This window comes from Typopeltis vanoorti, chromosome 9, assembly GCF_054136105.1.
Source record: "Typopeltis vanoorti isolate ZY-2024b chromosome 9, IOZ_Tvanoo_1.0, whole genome shotgun sequence".
Classification (NCBI taxonomy): domain Eukaryota; kingdom Metazoa; phylum Arthropoda; class Arachnida; order Uropygi; family Thelyphonidae; genus Typopeltis; species Typopeltis vanoorti.
In genome coordinates, this window is record NC_143557.1 from 84702252 (window position 1) to 84717141 (window position 14890).

The following is a 14890-nucleotide window of genomic DNA, read 5'->3' on the forward strand; positions in this document are numbered from 1 at the left end:
ACCTCAGTGTGTAAAAGCAACCATCTGTGTTGTGAATCCATATCGGTACAAAGCTTTTCGAATAAATGCGATTTGACAGGTCTTGTTTTAATAACATTTACCATCTGAACAACTTGATCTAAAACTTCTCTTAATTTTTCTCCTAATGTTTTTGCCATCAAGGCCTCCCTATGAAGAAAGCAGTCAGTTACGATAACATTCTCATTTTGTTTTTTTACAAAAGATGTAAGGCCTTTAACACAGCCTACGATGGAAGGGGCTCCATCTGTACAAATGCCTACACACGACTTCCATGTTAACTGCCATTTATCAAGATAGCTATTCAAAATGTTAAAAACGTCCTCACCTTTTGCAGACACACTTAATTCTTTGCAAAAAAGAAACTGATTGACTATTTGATCTTCATTAATAAAACGAACGAATGCTAAGAGTTGTGCCTTGTTGGTAATGTCTGTTGACTCATCAACTTGCAATGCAAAATTTGAATACTGAAGTCTATTACTGCATACATTTTTCTCGATATCAGAAGACATTTCCATAGTACACCTGTGAATTGTATCGTTGGACAGAGGAATCTTGCTTATTTTCATTGCTGCTTCATTTCCTAGCATTGTCATGACCATTTTTTTGCATGCAGGCAAAATAAGTGACTCACCTAAAGTATGATCTTTCATATTTTTTGCTATCAGTTCTGAGACTTGATAAGAAGCGATTTGAGCTTTATCAGAAACAATCATTATACTTTTAAAAGAATTTGCCGCTTTTGTTTGCTGTTCAGACATTCTCTTGAAAAAACTTACAGATTTATCTTGTAAATTAGAGTGTATAGTTTTAAAATGTTTACTCAATTTACTAGGAAGCAATGATTCATTTGCCATTTTACATCCACATACTAAACATAGCGGCAAAGGATGATCTTCACTTCCGGTCCAAGTGAAACCAAAGCTTAAATAACTTTCATTATATTTGCAAGTAGGCCGCGATTTTGCTTTCTTACTTGCACTTAACTTTTGCTCACTTCCAGAATCTGATTCTTCAATATCACGCTTCTTTTTGAGAAATCTATCCATTTTATTTGGGTGTATTTATATGCACATAACATCCACTTCCAACACTTTTAAAATAAGTAATATACACAACAAGAATAAACCATATTCTTTTTCTCTTTGCAAGAAAAACCGCTGTTAATTAACATAATAATGATGTGCTGATAAAAAGAGGGGTATATCTGTAATGATAAGGTATAATAGAGTAACTATATTATATCTTTTCATTACGGATATACCCCTCTTTATATGCACATAAAATATATATATATAAAATATATTAATAAAAAAATAAATATAGAGTAACTATTTATTTTTATATTTGGACACATATTTCTCTGGAATACCACAGGGTGCACCCGGAAATCTTCTAGGGCGCACTGGTGCGCCCTGATGCACCCTTTGAGAACCACTGCCTTAGAGTATGACTGGCATGTCATTGAAGGTGTCACTTCCTCCCTGCATGTGGGGGGGGGGGGGGGGGGCAGAAACTGGAACCCTTACTCTAATGGTTTCTTCAGATTTTTAATAAACAAGGTGTGGTATTTCAATTGGGATTGAAAAAGATCTACCACCTATGACAATTTATATGTAGATATTGCATTGTTTAATGTAATTTTTTAACTAATAATTTTATTTTCCTGTAGATTACACAATATTTATCTCCATATCACTATTAATACCTTGTATATTCCTGACCTTTGGTTAATAAATCATAAATCAACCAACCAACCAACCTTATAATTTTACTATTGGGACAGGTGAACTGAATAATGAGATATGAAATTAAATCTCCATAGTCTGAAACATGTCTGTAATCAACTAATTAAATAGCAAGTAAATTATGTATTTTTTTTTTTTTATTATTATTCCTATGTTGATAGAATTTGTGATTAGGATGAAAACATCTTCAGAACACGAAATATTAAGTTGGAGATATATATATATATATATATATATATATTCTGATTGTTCATTTTTTACTCGGTAGAAAATATTATTAATTAGTTCAAATGACTGATCTTGAGAGAGATAAAGAGGTGACATGGTTTATTTAAAAAGATACTACTAGTTTACTAGTTTCGTTGAATGGATGAACTTCTTCAGGTATCACAATCAAAGAAATATACAAAAAATAACAGACTTAAAAATTGCATTAACAGTACTAGTCAAAAAACAGTAGTACATTTTGAAAACAGTAATGCGAGCTTGAGTTCCAAATAAAAGCTGACTACGTGCTGTCACGAGTGCGCCAGTATTGAACAGAGGCAATGTGTGCATCAGAGAGATTGAAACTTAGGCTGTTATTGATATGGGAAGAATCTAAGGTAACAATCAATAACAGCCTAAGTTTCAATCTCTCTGATGCACGCATTGCCTCTGTTAAATACTGGTGCACTCGTGACAGGATGTAGTCAACTTTTATTTGGAACTCAAGCTCGCATTACTGTTTTCAAAATGTACTACTGTCTTTTGTACTAGTACTGTTAATGTAATTTTTAAGTTTCTGTTATTTTTTATATATTTCTTTGATTGTGATACCTGAAGAAGTTGATCCATTCAACGAAACTAGTAAACTAGCAGTATCTTTTTAAATAAACCATGTCACCTCTTTATCTCTCGGTATCAGTCATTTAAATAAACTAATTAATTTATATATATATATATATATATATATATATATATATATATATATATATATATATATATATATATACACACATTTTTTTTTTTTTTTTTTTCCTTGAAGGCCCAACCACTTCGATATTTACCAATGAGGAGTCAGTTTGAGATGCTTCAATCACCATTTGATCCCTATCCTGGATTACTACGAATATTTCATGAAAGGTGTATATATTTTGCTGTGAAATTGTTACTTTGCTTATTTAAATTCTGAAAGTTAGTTCATTGCATATGATGATTTGGAATAACACCATATAAGGTTATGCTGCTCGTTACAATAAAAATTAAAACTAATAAAATACATGATATATGTTGCTGAAACATGTACATTGTGCATATACACATACTTCACTGTTCTATTTGAGTTTAATGCAGTAATTGAAAATCTTGATATTGGAGAATAGATATGAATCATATAAATTAAGATGTCTACATGCTACAAATCATGTACATATGTTCATGGAACTGATATAGTTATGAGATTAAGCATCAGGCAATATGGAGTTAAAAGTGTTTTTTTTCCACTTGGTTAGACTATAAATTATATATTTAGTTTAATCCTTTATCCAAGTGTAAGCAAACAAAGTTTGCGCCTGAAGTATCTTCAGGACTGCAGCAACTCATGGTAAAGGGCCCTTCCCTTAATGCATATCATTATACATGTCCACAAGGAGATGTGCTTTGCATTATGGGAGATACTAAGGCAAGTGATGAGAACTTATACCACCTTTACCACGAGTTGCTCCAGTCCTTGAAGATACTTCAGGCACAAAATTTGTTTGCTTACATTTGGATAAAGGATTAAACTAAATATATAATTTATAGTCTAACCAAGTGAAAAAAAAAACTTCCAACATCTTTCTCTAATCCAGAGTAATTTAATAATAAGGTGTGACCTTTTGGCAACTCGTATAGGCGGTGGTGAGCTATATGGGGCTCGTGCGAGCCCTTTGTTAAATTTTTCTCAAATTTGCGAGCCCCTTGTTCTTCTTGTTTAGTTTTATATTTTTTCAAAAAAAAAAAATTTTTTTTTTTTGAAAAAATAAACCTTTACCACGAGTTGCCCCAGTCCTGAAGATACTTCAGGTGCAAACTTTGCTTACGCTTGGATAAAGGATTAAACTAAATATATAATTAATATGGAGTTAAGTCTAACTCTGTATTGTCTGATGCCTAATCTCATAACTATATTATTAGTACCTTCAATTTACATAGGTGATTTGTTTGTAAATCAGGGATTCTTTTAAATAGTGCAGTAGCAAGGCAGCTTACTTCAAAACTGATAATTTTGTGTCGCAAGGTTTCTTTCATTAATTCAACTATTGTCTCTGATCTGGAGGTAAGTAACCATGGCCCTCCACTTATTCCTATCTTGTGCATCCATAAAGATGTATATTTAGCCTGTCGAGTGTTCACTATCCTTCATATAGGTCTTGGTTGGCCATATCCTCTTCTTCTTCCTCCTTGTAGTTTTCCTAGGTTGATCATATTAGTCAATCCTTCTCTTAGCACATGCCCTCATTTTTCCCATTTCTTTGCCATTGGTCCATGTGCAATAAGGAAGAATATGCATAACAAGCCAACAGTTGTATTATTTTGTTTATACAGCAATCCCTCGATTAGTACGCTTAATGCATTCTTTAAAACAGGCGCATTAATTGAAAATGCACTAATTGAATATAATAACCTATGGGAAAATGTATAATTCATTCCTCAGATTTCTTTTTTGACCCTTAATTTTTTTATAAAAGAATTAAGGTATGTCTCAGGGCTTAGTTAAAGGAAAACCCATGAAGCTGAAAGACAATAAAACATATTCAGAATATAAATTTTATTATTTTACTTCTTAACAAAGAATTGGGCTAACGTAGTTTGGCGGGCATTTTGTTTCTTTTTTTCATACAACTGACGGTATGGCCCTATTGCCTCTTCTGCAAATTTTACTGCTTCTCTCTTCATCAGTGTCAGCGTCTAAGCATTGCTGCTTAAAAACTTTGATTGTACGAAAAATATTTTCAAATTGTTACTGTGCAATCTCTTTTGGCTGACTATCAGTAGTTAAATTTTCTTCATATTCCTGGTGATCTTCCTGCTGTGCATCTAAATTTAGCAGGTCGGAATCACTCAATTCTTCAGAATGATATTTAATTAACTCTTGGACGTTATCATTGAAGGGGAGAAAGAAATGAAGGACGTACAAATTGGTCTCCAATACGCAAAATCACGTGCTTTATATATAAAATTTCCCAACTGTTATACAAGCAAAATAGTTACCACTTTAAAAACTACAATGATAATAAAAGAGAAGTTAATTTTCCGACATGTAATAATAAGCAACTCATCCCAGAAGATGGATTGATTACCCTATTATCGGAATGGATTCTCCTTTTTGTGACGTGCAGAAGTGTCGAAGGGTCTCGAATACTATACCAGATGACATAAATTTTGGCGGTAAAAATTTGTAACATAGTGTGATAACTTTGATCTTAGCCAAAAGGCTGAGAAGCAGTAGTTTAATGGCATACTACACTACATGGAATTAGTGTAGTATGCCATTAAAATTAACTTTGTAAAATGTTTTAAATCGATAACTAAATTATTTCATCCTGGTGAGAGTTTTTTTAAAAAAGTTAGCCATAAAAATGTATAGACAGAAAATTTTTAAAATCTGTAACATTTATTTTTAAGATGTATATAGGCACACTAATCGAATTTGGGTATCGAAAAAAAATGACGCACTAATCGAAAACACACTAATCGGGAGCGCACTAATCTAGGGATTACTGTATTGACTTTTCTGTTCGTAAGTATTTGTTTCATATTAAGAAAGGCTGTTTTGACAATTTATATTCTTCTTTTGATTTCTTGTCCACATCTTCATCAGTAATTAGACTTACCAGATATATAAATCTATCTTCTTGTTCTCTGGGATATTTTTTTAAGGTTATGTTTTGGTTTTATTAATCACTTTACCTGTGATTATAATTTTTTTATTTGTTTGTTTGCTTGTTTTCTGTCTTTATTTGTTAATCCAAATTTATCACAGCCTCTCTGTTAGTTTATTAACTATGTTAGTTTCTTTAGCAGATCCTCCTCATTCTCAGCGATTAGAACTGTGTTGTCTACGTATCTTAGATTATTTGTTTTTTCCATCAATTGAAATGCATCTGTGTTTCATTTACCTGCATGACCCTTTACTGGCCTCCTTGTTTTATATCTGTTCATTGGGAAAGTATGATCCTGTTGAAACAAAGAAGGCAAAAACAGGTGAGATCTTTCTAAGCAACAAACACAGGATGTTATATTCAGGCAATGACAATCAGAGAAAAGTAGAAGTAGCTGTAGTATTCAGTACTACATATAAGGATAATCTTAAATGGCAGGCAATATCAAATAGTGATGTGGGCAAATATCAGAATGGGGAAATGGACAATTAGACTAATTTGTATCTATGGTCCCACAGAAGGTTCCACTAAAGAAGATTAGGAATTTTTTGGGACATTAGAGAAATCAGCTGACACAAAGAAAAATAATCTGTTGGTTCTTGTTTGAGATCTAAACAGCAGAGTGAGAAATTATTACCAGACATATAGAAATGTTTTAGGAAAATTTAGAGAAAAGAGGAAACCTAATAATAATAATAGTAGTGCTGGATTTCTGTTCAGTACATGGGCCAATTATTACTAACACCATGTTCCAACATAAAAATGTACACATATTCACATGGAGAGAAGATGCAAGAAATAAAAAATTCTCATTGACTATGTTATTGTTGATGGCATTGTTTTTCCACTGGTTCAGGTCACAAGTATACAGAGCATTTGAAATAGGAAGTGATTATGATTTAGTGTTGAGCAGAATGAAATTCAGTTTCATATTGAAAAGAAGAGTGTAAGAAGATTTTAAAATGAATCAGAGTTGAGCAGCTTTTGGAGGTGAACAAGAACCAACCTTAGAGTTTCATTGGTAAACCCTCAAGCAAATATTGACTGATTCATATAGAGAGGTGTGAGGTAATGTTGTTTGCAACAATAGAAAAATAAGAACTCCATGATGGACTCAGGAAGATAAACAGGCAGTCTAGGAAAACTAAAAAGCATATCAAACGTTCCTGGCAATTCAGAAACATTTGATATGCATGTACTCTTAGAGAATACAGAGAAAACTGTAAGAAAGCAACTAGCTCAACAAAATTCATCGGAAGACTTTGGTAAGAACATAAAAAAATAAATATCAGCAAGGAGACAAAATATTCTGGAGGTTGAAAAAGCTTTGAAATTGAGGAAAGAGTACTGTAAATTGTATCAGAGATAATAAAGGTGACATGAAGGCTGAAGGTAATTTCTGGAGTAATGACTTCAAAAGATTGCTAAATAAAGCAGTGGCAGCATGGTGGTTAGAAAACACTCAGCAGAATGAAATCAGGAATACATGTCAGTACTTGAAGTACAAACAGCCATCAAAAACCAGAAATGTGGAAAGGAAGCTGCAGTAGATGATATTTGACCAGAAATGCTCGAATATGGAGGTATAAAAGTTTTACAATGGCTGCACTGCATAATTCAGAAGGCTTGGTCAGAGAGTCAAATACTAGATAATTGGTGTAATAAGGGAAATAAAACTGAATATGAGGATTACAGAGGAATTTCTCTTTTGTACTGAGTGTTCCTGATAAGATTTATGCAAGTCTACTTGAGAAACAGACCCTCTGTAGCTCAGTCAGGATAGACGAAGCCATTTGGTCGGAAAGACCTGGATTCGATTCCTGTCCATCTTCACAACATTTAATAGGCCTAAACCCAGCTTGTTCTTCTCCAAGCTTCCCATGCACAATTTTTCTCGGTCGTTTATCAAGTATCCATCCATCCATCCATCAGTGGTTCTAACAAGCACTTAAGTGCCCATGACCTTCCAACTATTCTTGGACTTCTCAACCATAACTCAAGGATAAGGTGGCTAGCCCTATACCTCCCGAAGTGTCCTATGTCTGTAGATGCATGTGTTCACAGGGCAGTTTGCCTATTTTGAAGAATGAATAACCTGAGTTTCTGGGTGGAAAAACCTCTTACTTCTGTATGAGACTGGCTAACTCACCTTTCATCGAAAGAGACCAGATAAAGGTTCCTCACATCATGGATGGGAATCGAATCCAGGTATAGACGAAGCCCTTTGATCGGAAAGACCTGGATTCAATTCCTGTCTATGATGTGAGGAACCTTTATCTGGTCTCTTTCGACGAAAGGTGAGTTAGCCAGTCTCATACAGAAGTAGGAGGTTTTCCACCCAGAAACTCAGGTTTTTTATTCTTCAGAATAGGCAAACTGCCCTGTGAACACATTCATCTACAGATATAAGACACTTCGGGAGGCATAGGGCTAGCCACTTTATCCTTGAGTTATGGTTGAGAAGTCCAAGAATAGTTGGAAGGTCATGGGCACTTAAGTGTCAGAACCACTGATGGATGGATGGATACTTGAGAAATGACTGAGAAAAATTGGACAAGGGAAGCTTGAAGAAGAACAAGCTGAGTTTAGGCCTATTAAATGTTGTGAAGATGAGATTTTCACCTTAAGACAAATAGTTGAGAATTCATGGGAATATAACGAGGATCTATATTTTAAGTTTGTTGATGTAGAAAAGACATATGACAAGGCACCAAGAGAAAAGCTGTTCAAAATGTTAGTTATATACTGTAAATCAATACTCAAATCAATATTTGAGTTGTGAATCAGCAGTTAGAATTGAAGGAGGCACAGAGATATGGTTTGATATTAAATCAGATTTGAGAAAGAGGTGTACATTATCTGCACTGTTATTTATTATCTATATGGATCACATTATGATGGAAAGTGGTATTAAACCTGATAACACAATTAGAGATTCTTGTCTCCTTATGTTGTTTTCTAAATAAATAAATTCAGTACAAGAGTGCAGGATTCCATAACTAAATTGAATAACATTTAGACGTGATTCTTATTGAAGATGGGAAATTAAATATGGGTAGAATTAGCAAAGCTGGTATGGTAGGAAGTCAACCGAATGCATTTAAATGGAATAAGAGAGAAATTAGTCAAAACATTGAATTAGCTATGTGCAATTTGGTGTTTAAACCAGTTTTAACTTATGGATCTGTTAGCTGTGTTAGAAAAAAAAAAACACTTGATGAAAGACTGGAGATCACAGATATGAGAGTTCTGGAAAAGATTAGTATTAAAAATGTGAGAGTAAAGGTGAGCAAAACAAGTGTTCTTTGCCAGGGTTGCAGGAAAAAGACTCAGAGGAGGACCAAGATCTAGGTGGGTTGATACATTAAAAAAGTGCCTTAGAAGACAAAAATATAAGATATGATGATGATAGTCTTGACAGATAACAGATTAATTTGGAGAAAAATTGTCAATAGGAAGTTAATAATGATGTAATTTTTATCATAATATCCTGTTCATCTCCTTGAGTATACATGTCAGGAATCGGATGATTAAATCTTTTGAGTTTAGACCAATGTTTTCTAATATTCTTATAAATTTATTTATTTTGAGAGCAGTGTGCTTTTTCAAAATCTTTGATGCAGAGTTAGACTTGTTTTTGTAGAACAGTCAATCTTTCGCATATCATTCTGAAGTTAGTATTGCATTGCTTGTGCTTTTTTCCACTTCTGAATTTGTATTATTCTTTAGCTATTATTTTATTTACCTGGTTTTGACTACTCTCCAATATTATTCTAGGAAATAATTTCAAGATGTTACTTATTAAGTTCTGTTAATCATAAAAAAAGCACTAAGATGTTATCATACATCTTAGTGCTTTTTTTTTGCTTTTTTTGGTATTGAAATGATTATTGAGCTTTTCTTAGTTTTAGGTAAGATACCATCATTGTATATTAAATTAAAATTTTTTTGGTAACTGGATGATACTGTTATCACTCCTAACTTTTTTAGCATTTCATTTGTAAACTAAATCTGGACTTGCTGCTCTATTTTTCTTTAAGTTTTTTAAATGCATTTTTTCAATTAAATTTTATGACCATCTTTTTTGCTCTCCATATTATTTTTTAAATGTTTCCTATTGTCTGAATTGAGGACTCCTCAAACAGTACATCTCCCTTTTCATTTTTTATACGTTGGAGTTGTTTTCATCTTTTCTTTCCCATAAGAGTTCTTTTAACTTGAATTTTGTAAAATCATGTGACTGTCTACAGTAGTAAGCAAATTAATCCAGACACTAATATTTTAAAGAAAAATTTTAATTTCACAAGAAAATAAGTACAAAAATTAAACTCCAACTTTACCTAATGATTTATATGTGCCTCTAATAAGTCATGTTCCTAATAAGTTCATTAATTCACTTAAGCATGGACTTTACTAATGTAGAACACATTTTTCTTATTTCTGCACCTCAAAACCCTACTTTTATAATGGATGGTATTAAGTTATCTTTTGTATCACAATTTAATTTTCCAAGTCTTTTTTTTTTTTTTTTTTTTTTCAGTATGGCCCACAATTTTTCTATTGGGTTAATGTCAGGAGAGTTACCTTTCAATTCATTCCATCATGAGGTGATCTGAGGTAGGGGCATACATCTGAAGCAATTGGATGCCGTGATTTTTGAGGAACTCTTCAACACTTTTTTTAAAGTGTTGCATGGAGCGAGATCCTGTTGGAAGATGAATTCTTTGTCTTTCTGGATCTGTGGGACCATTCTTTTCTGTAATATTTTTAATGTATTTTCACTCTTCATCATACCGTCAATAGACACAAATAATCCTGGACCATCATATGTAAAACTGGGTTAATTCTACAACCCCAAAACTTCTTTTTAGCTGGGTGTTTAGGAGCTTGTTGAAGGTGGATGGGAAGTCTTCTCAGCTGCTGATTTGCGATAGGGTACTCATTCTCCTTGGACAAAGAAATGACTCTCATCTGAGAATATGACCTTCTTCCACTTCTCAACAGCCCAATCTTTGTACACTTTTGCAGACTGGAGCCTCTTTTTCTGCATAGCCTTCATCAACAGTTGTTTCTCTTTTTCTTTTTTTTTTTTTTTTGGTCTGTGGGCAGTCCTGCTTGCTTCCAACAATCTTGGACAGACTGCCATGTCAGAAACATTAATCCCACCAGCTGTCAAGTCTATTTAAGTCTACAGTAGACAATCTTGGATTCATTTTGCATTTGCTAACACCAGTAAATGATCTTGTGTAAGTGTAGTTTTCCTTTTTCACCCATATTTTCCTTTTCTGTCAGAAGAAAAGATACCTGTCTCACTAAACCACTTTAAAATCACAGTAACCAAACCAACACCACACTCATCGGCAATTTGTCTTTGAGTCATGGATGTGTGCTGAGAAAGAGTAAAGAGGTGTGGCTATTAAATAACAAGACAAGGTGTGCTGTGAATTGTGTACTCATAGCAGTGGGATGCGCTTGCACTGTGATTGACCTTGAAGGTTCTGGAGGCAGTTTGAGATAAGCATTGTTCACTTCCGCTCGTAGTTAGTCTGTAGTTAGTTATAAAAGAAACACATTGTAAGTCGCCTTGCTGGTAAACAAATTTGCACTGACATCATGGAATGGCTGACAGCGGAGCCGGACTTGCAAGAGAAGATCACAGGTGATGAGACGTAGATTTTCCAGTACAATCCAGAAACAAAGAGACAGTCGATGCACTGGAAAACTCCCATGTCACTGAGAATGAAAAAGGCAAAAATGAGCAAGTCAAAACTTGAAGGCAGTGCTGATCGGGGTTTTTTTATTATTATTTTTTTTTTATAATATATATATATCAGTGGCATGGTAATGGTTGAATGGGTACCAGAGGATCAGACAGTTAACCAACATTATTACCTTGAGGTTCTGGCCAAGCTGAGAGAACGAGTGAGGAAGAAGAGACCCAATCTGTGAAGAACAATGCTTGGATTCTCCATCAGGACAATGCTCCAGCCCACAGTGCACTGTCTGTAAAGTAGTATCTGGCTGATAAGAAGATCCCAGTGTTGGACCATCCACCTTACTTGCTAGACTCAACTCCATGCAACTTTTATCTTTTTCCAAAGTTGAAATCCGCATTGAAGGGCACCATTTTCATTCAGTGGATGAGGTAAAGGAGAAAACGGCAGTGCTACTGAAGCAGATAACATCTGATGATTTGCAGCACTGCTTCACAATGGAAAATCTGTATGCAACAATGTATAGATAGAGGATGGAATATGTGGAAGGGGATAACAATTAAGGTGTACAATTGTAATAATAAACCACAATTTTGCAACCAGTCTCGTTATTTAATATCCATACCTCGTATTTTGTGAATGCTCTCTTGGGGATGCTTTTTTGGAGATGTTTAGCTATCATTTTATAGCTATACAAAATGAATAAAACACTATGAATGTCAGCTTGTTTACCCTATTAAAAATGCACAACACTATTAATAAACACACAGAGACAGTTAAAACATGCAGCACTCAAACAAAATAATGAACTAAAACCAAAACCGAAAATAATAAACTGAAACAGAATCCAAAATTATTGTGAACTGAAAAATCAAACCAAAAACTTGACAAAATTTCGGCTTGTTCATATTAATTTATTCGCTGCTGTAGGTCTTCAGTTTCTTGACATTTGCTATTCAGCCATATTGGAATTATCCACCAAACTTACCTGAATATCGATATTATCAGGAAGAGGATAATTTAACCAATGACACTCCCCCCCCCCCCCACTTCTCTCGATGATCTGTGCAACAAGGGATGCTCTCTCTCTCTCTCACACACACATTTTCTCCAGTCACTTTTCATAGAACTGGCCATCACCATTTTTCTTTGCATTTCTCTGCACACATGATACATAGGAACATAGACTGTTAGTCAACATCGACATGCAGTTCAGCTTCAAGCTTATTGAGCTGGTTTCTCCTCATTTATTCCCTGTGCCACTGTTCTTTGGTATAGCCTTCCTCATACTGTTTTTTACAGTGATCATAATCTGAAGTTCATGAGAAACACAGATTTCTTTCTTGTTTCCTAACTGCTTGTCTAGACATGACATATACTGTTGCAGTACAAGTTTTATGACACATGAGGAGTTAATATACACGCACTCACATGTATATAAAACTTTAATATATACCGTATTTACTCAAATATAAGTAACTTTTTTCCGCAAAATTGAAGTTAAAAAATCATGGTGTGAGATGTGTGCAGAGGTTTTTGGAAACTAAAGTTTTTCAGGAAAAAAACTAAGTTGATGTTTATAATTAAATTCTCAGTATTCATTATAATTTATAACTGCTGACATTATTTATAAAATGGATGCATTTAAATTTTAACTATCAACATTGTTTACACGATTGGCCACTCACCTTCATCACGTGATATATTTGAATCTTTAGCGACAATGCTTTTGTAATTAAATTAAAACAAACAGTTTCATTATTGCTTGTCCTTTTATCATTTTGGAATCATATGATCTTTAAGTTTATCTTTGAGTTTAAAGCCAGCTGTAACTTGAAATATGTTTCTCCATATTCACTTCACATAGATCACCAAATGGACAGCAATGGTAAGTCAATAGAGATAGAGCTATGAAGACATGCATATGATTCATGTGGTATTAACAAAAGATTGCACAACTCATCAACAAAGGCAAGCCAAGTATTGCTGAGTTGAAATGCTCATATTCTCTTCAACCGAATTCCAAAATATCTGAAACTGCCATAACAACATTCACTATCTATTTCTTAAAGTTTTAAACTTTTTTGTGTGTGAGACATATGCGAAACTTTTTAATTTCTTATTTTTGTAAAGTAAATTCATGGGTGCAAGATATATGCGAGGGCGAGTTTTATTTGAGTAAATACAGTAAGAACATAAAATTTATATATAATTTAAAATCATTCATAAACTTTTATATATATACACATACATGAAAATATTTTCATTTAGTATCAAATAAAGATAACTTAATTTTCTTATTTGTTTTATATTTTATTATGTTTAATTGTAGCACTGTAAAATTTATTTGGCTTTCTTTTTATTTATCTAGCCAACTTTTGGAAAACATCTTTGTTTTAGTTTCCTTCCCAGGCACAGCTGGTCATGCAGGGATTCTGGTTGCTGTCAAAGACTTGCTTATGGAACTTTTGAATACACAACAAGGCATGCTCTTTCTATTTTCCAATATTAATGCTATAAATGGAATTCACCGTTCACTACTACAAGCAGTTGTGAGTAATGTATATCTTTAATGTTTCTAATTTTGTAATGCATATGATTTCTAATACCATGGGGAGTGTGATAAATCTGCTTTTTTTTTTTCGTATTTTTGCCCTCTTATTTATTTTTATCAAGGATGATATTTTTTTTAAGATCAATTAATTTTCTTTCAGTTATTTGATTTCTCACATTTTCAGTGACTCCTTATTTCATTTTTTTTAAAATTTAAATTTGGAATCATCTAAGGATCAAAGCAAGATAACTGAGAGTACATCAAAACCTCCTACCTTATTAGAAACATGGAAAAATCATCTAATGATGCATTATGTTATTAGATGTTGAACATTTATTTTTCACTTGGTTAGACTATAATAAATTTAGTTTAATCCTTTATCCAAGTGTGAGCAAACAAAGTTTGCACCTGAAAGTATCTTCAGGACTGGGGTAAGGTGGTACAACACTGGGCAACTCGTTGCAAAGGTGGAGCACGCTAACATCACTCCTATCTCAGTATCTCCCATAATGCAAAACACATCTCTTTGCGGATATGTATAATGTTATGCATTAAGGGAAGAGCCACTACCCAGACTAGTTTCGACCTTTATTGAGGTCTCTTCAGTGGGAGCCAGGCCCAAGTGGAGATACCAGGCAGAAGCATTAGCAAGGTCATCTCTACCTATAGGAGTTGCCAAACAATGTGCCATCTTTTTATTAAATTACTCTGGATTTAGAGAAAGATGTTGAATGTTTATTTTTCACTTGGTTAGACTATAATAAAAGTTCTTTGCAATGAGTTTCCCAGTGTTGTACCACCTTACCCCAGTCCTGAAGATACTTTCAGCGCAAACTTTGTTTGCTCACACTTGGATTAAACTAAATTTATTATAGTCTAACCAAGTGAAAAATAAACTTCCAACATCTTTCTCTAAATCCAGAGTAATTTAATAAAAAGGTGGCACAC

General features: G+C 33.6%; 1 protein-coding gene across 1 annotated transcript in view; it reads left to right on the plus strand.

The window, feature by feature from the left end:
* The window catches only part of vir (VIR_N domain-containing protein), a 630458-nt gene that overhangs the window by 261489 nt on the left and 354079 nt on the right, over positions 1-14890 (plus strand). Inside the window, exons 15-16 of the mRNA XM_090397685.1 lie at positions 2797-2894; positions 13760-13940. Coding sequence (XP_090253811.1) covers positions 2797-2894; positions 13760-13940 — 279 coding nt within the window. The remainder of the gene's footprint in view (positions 1-2796; positions 2895-13759; positions 13941-14890) is intronic.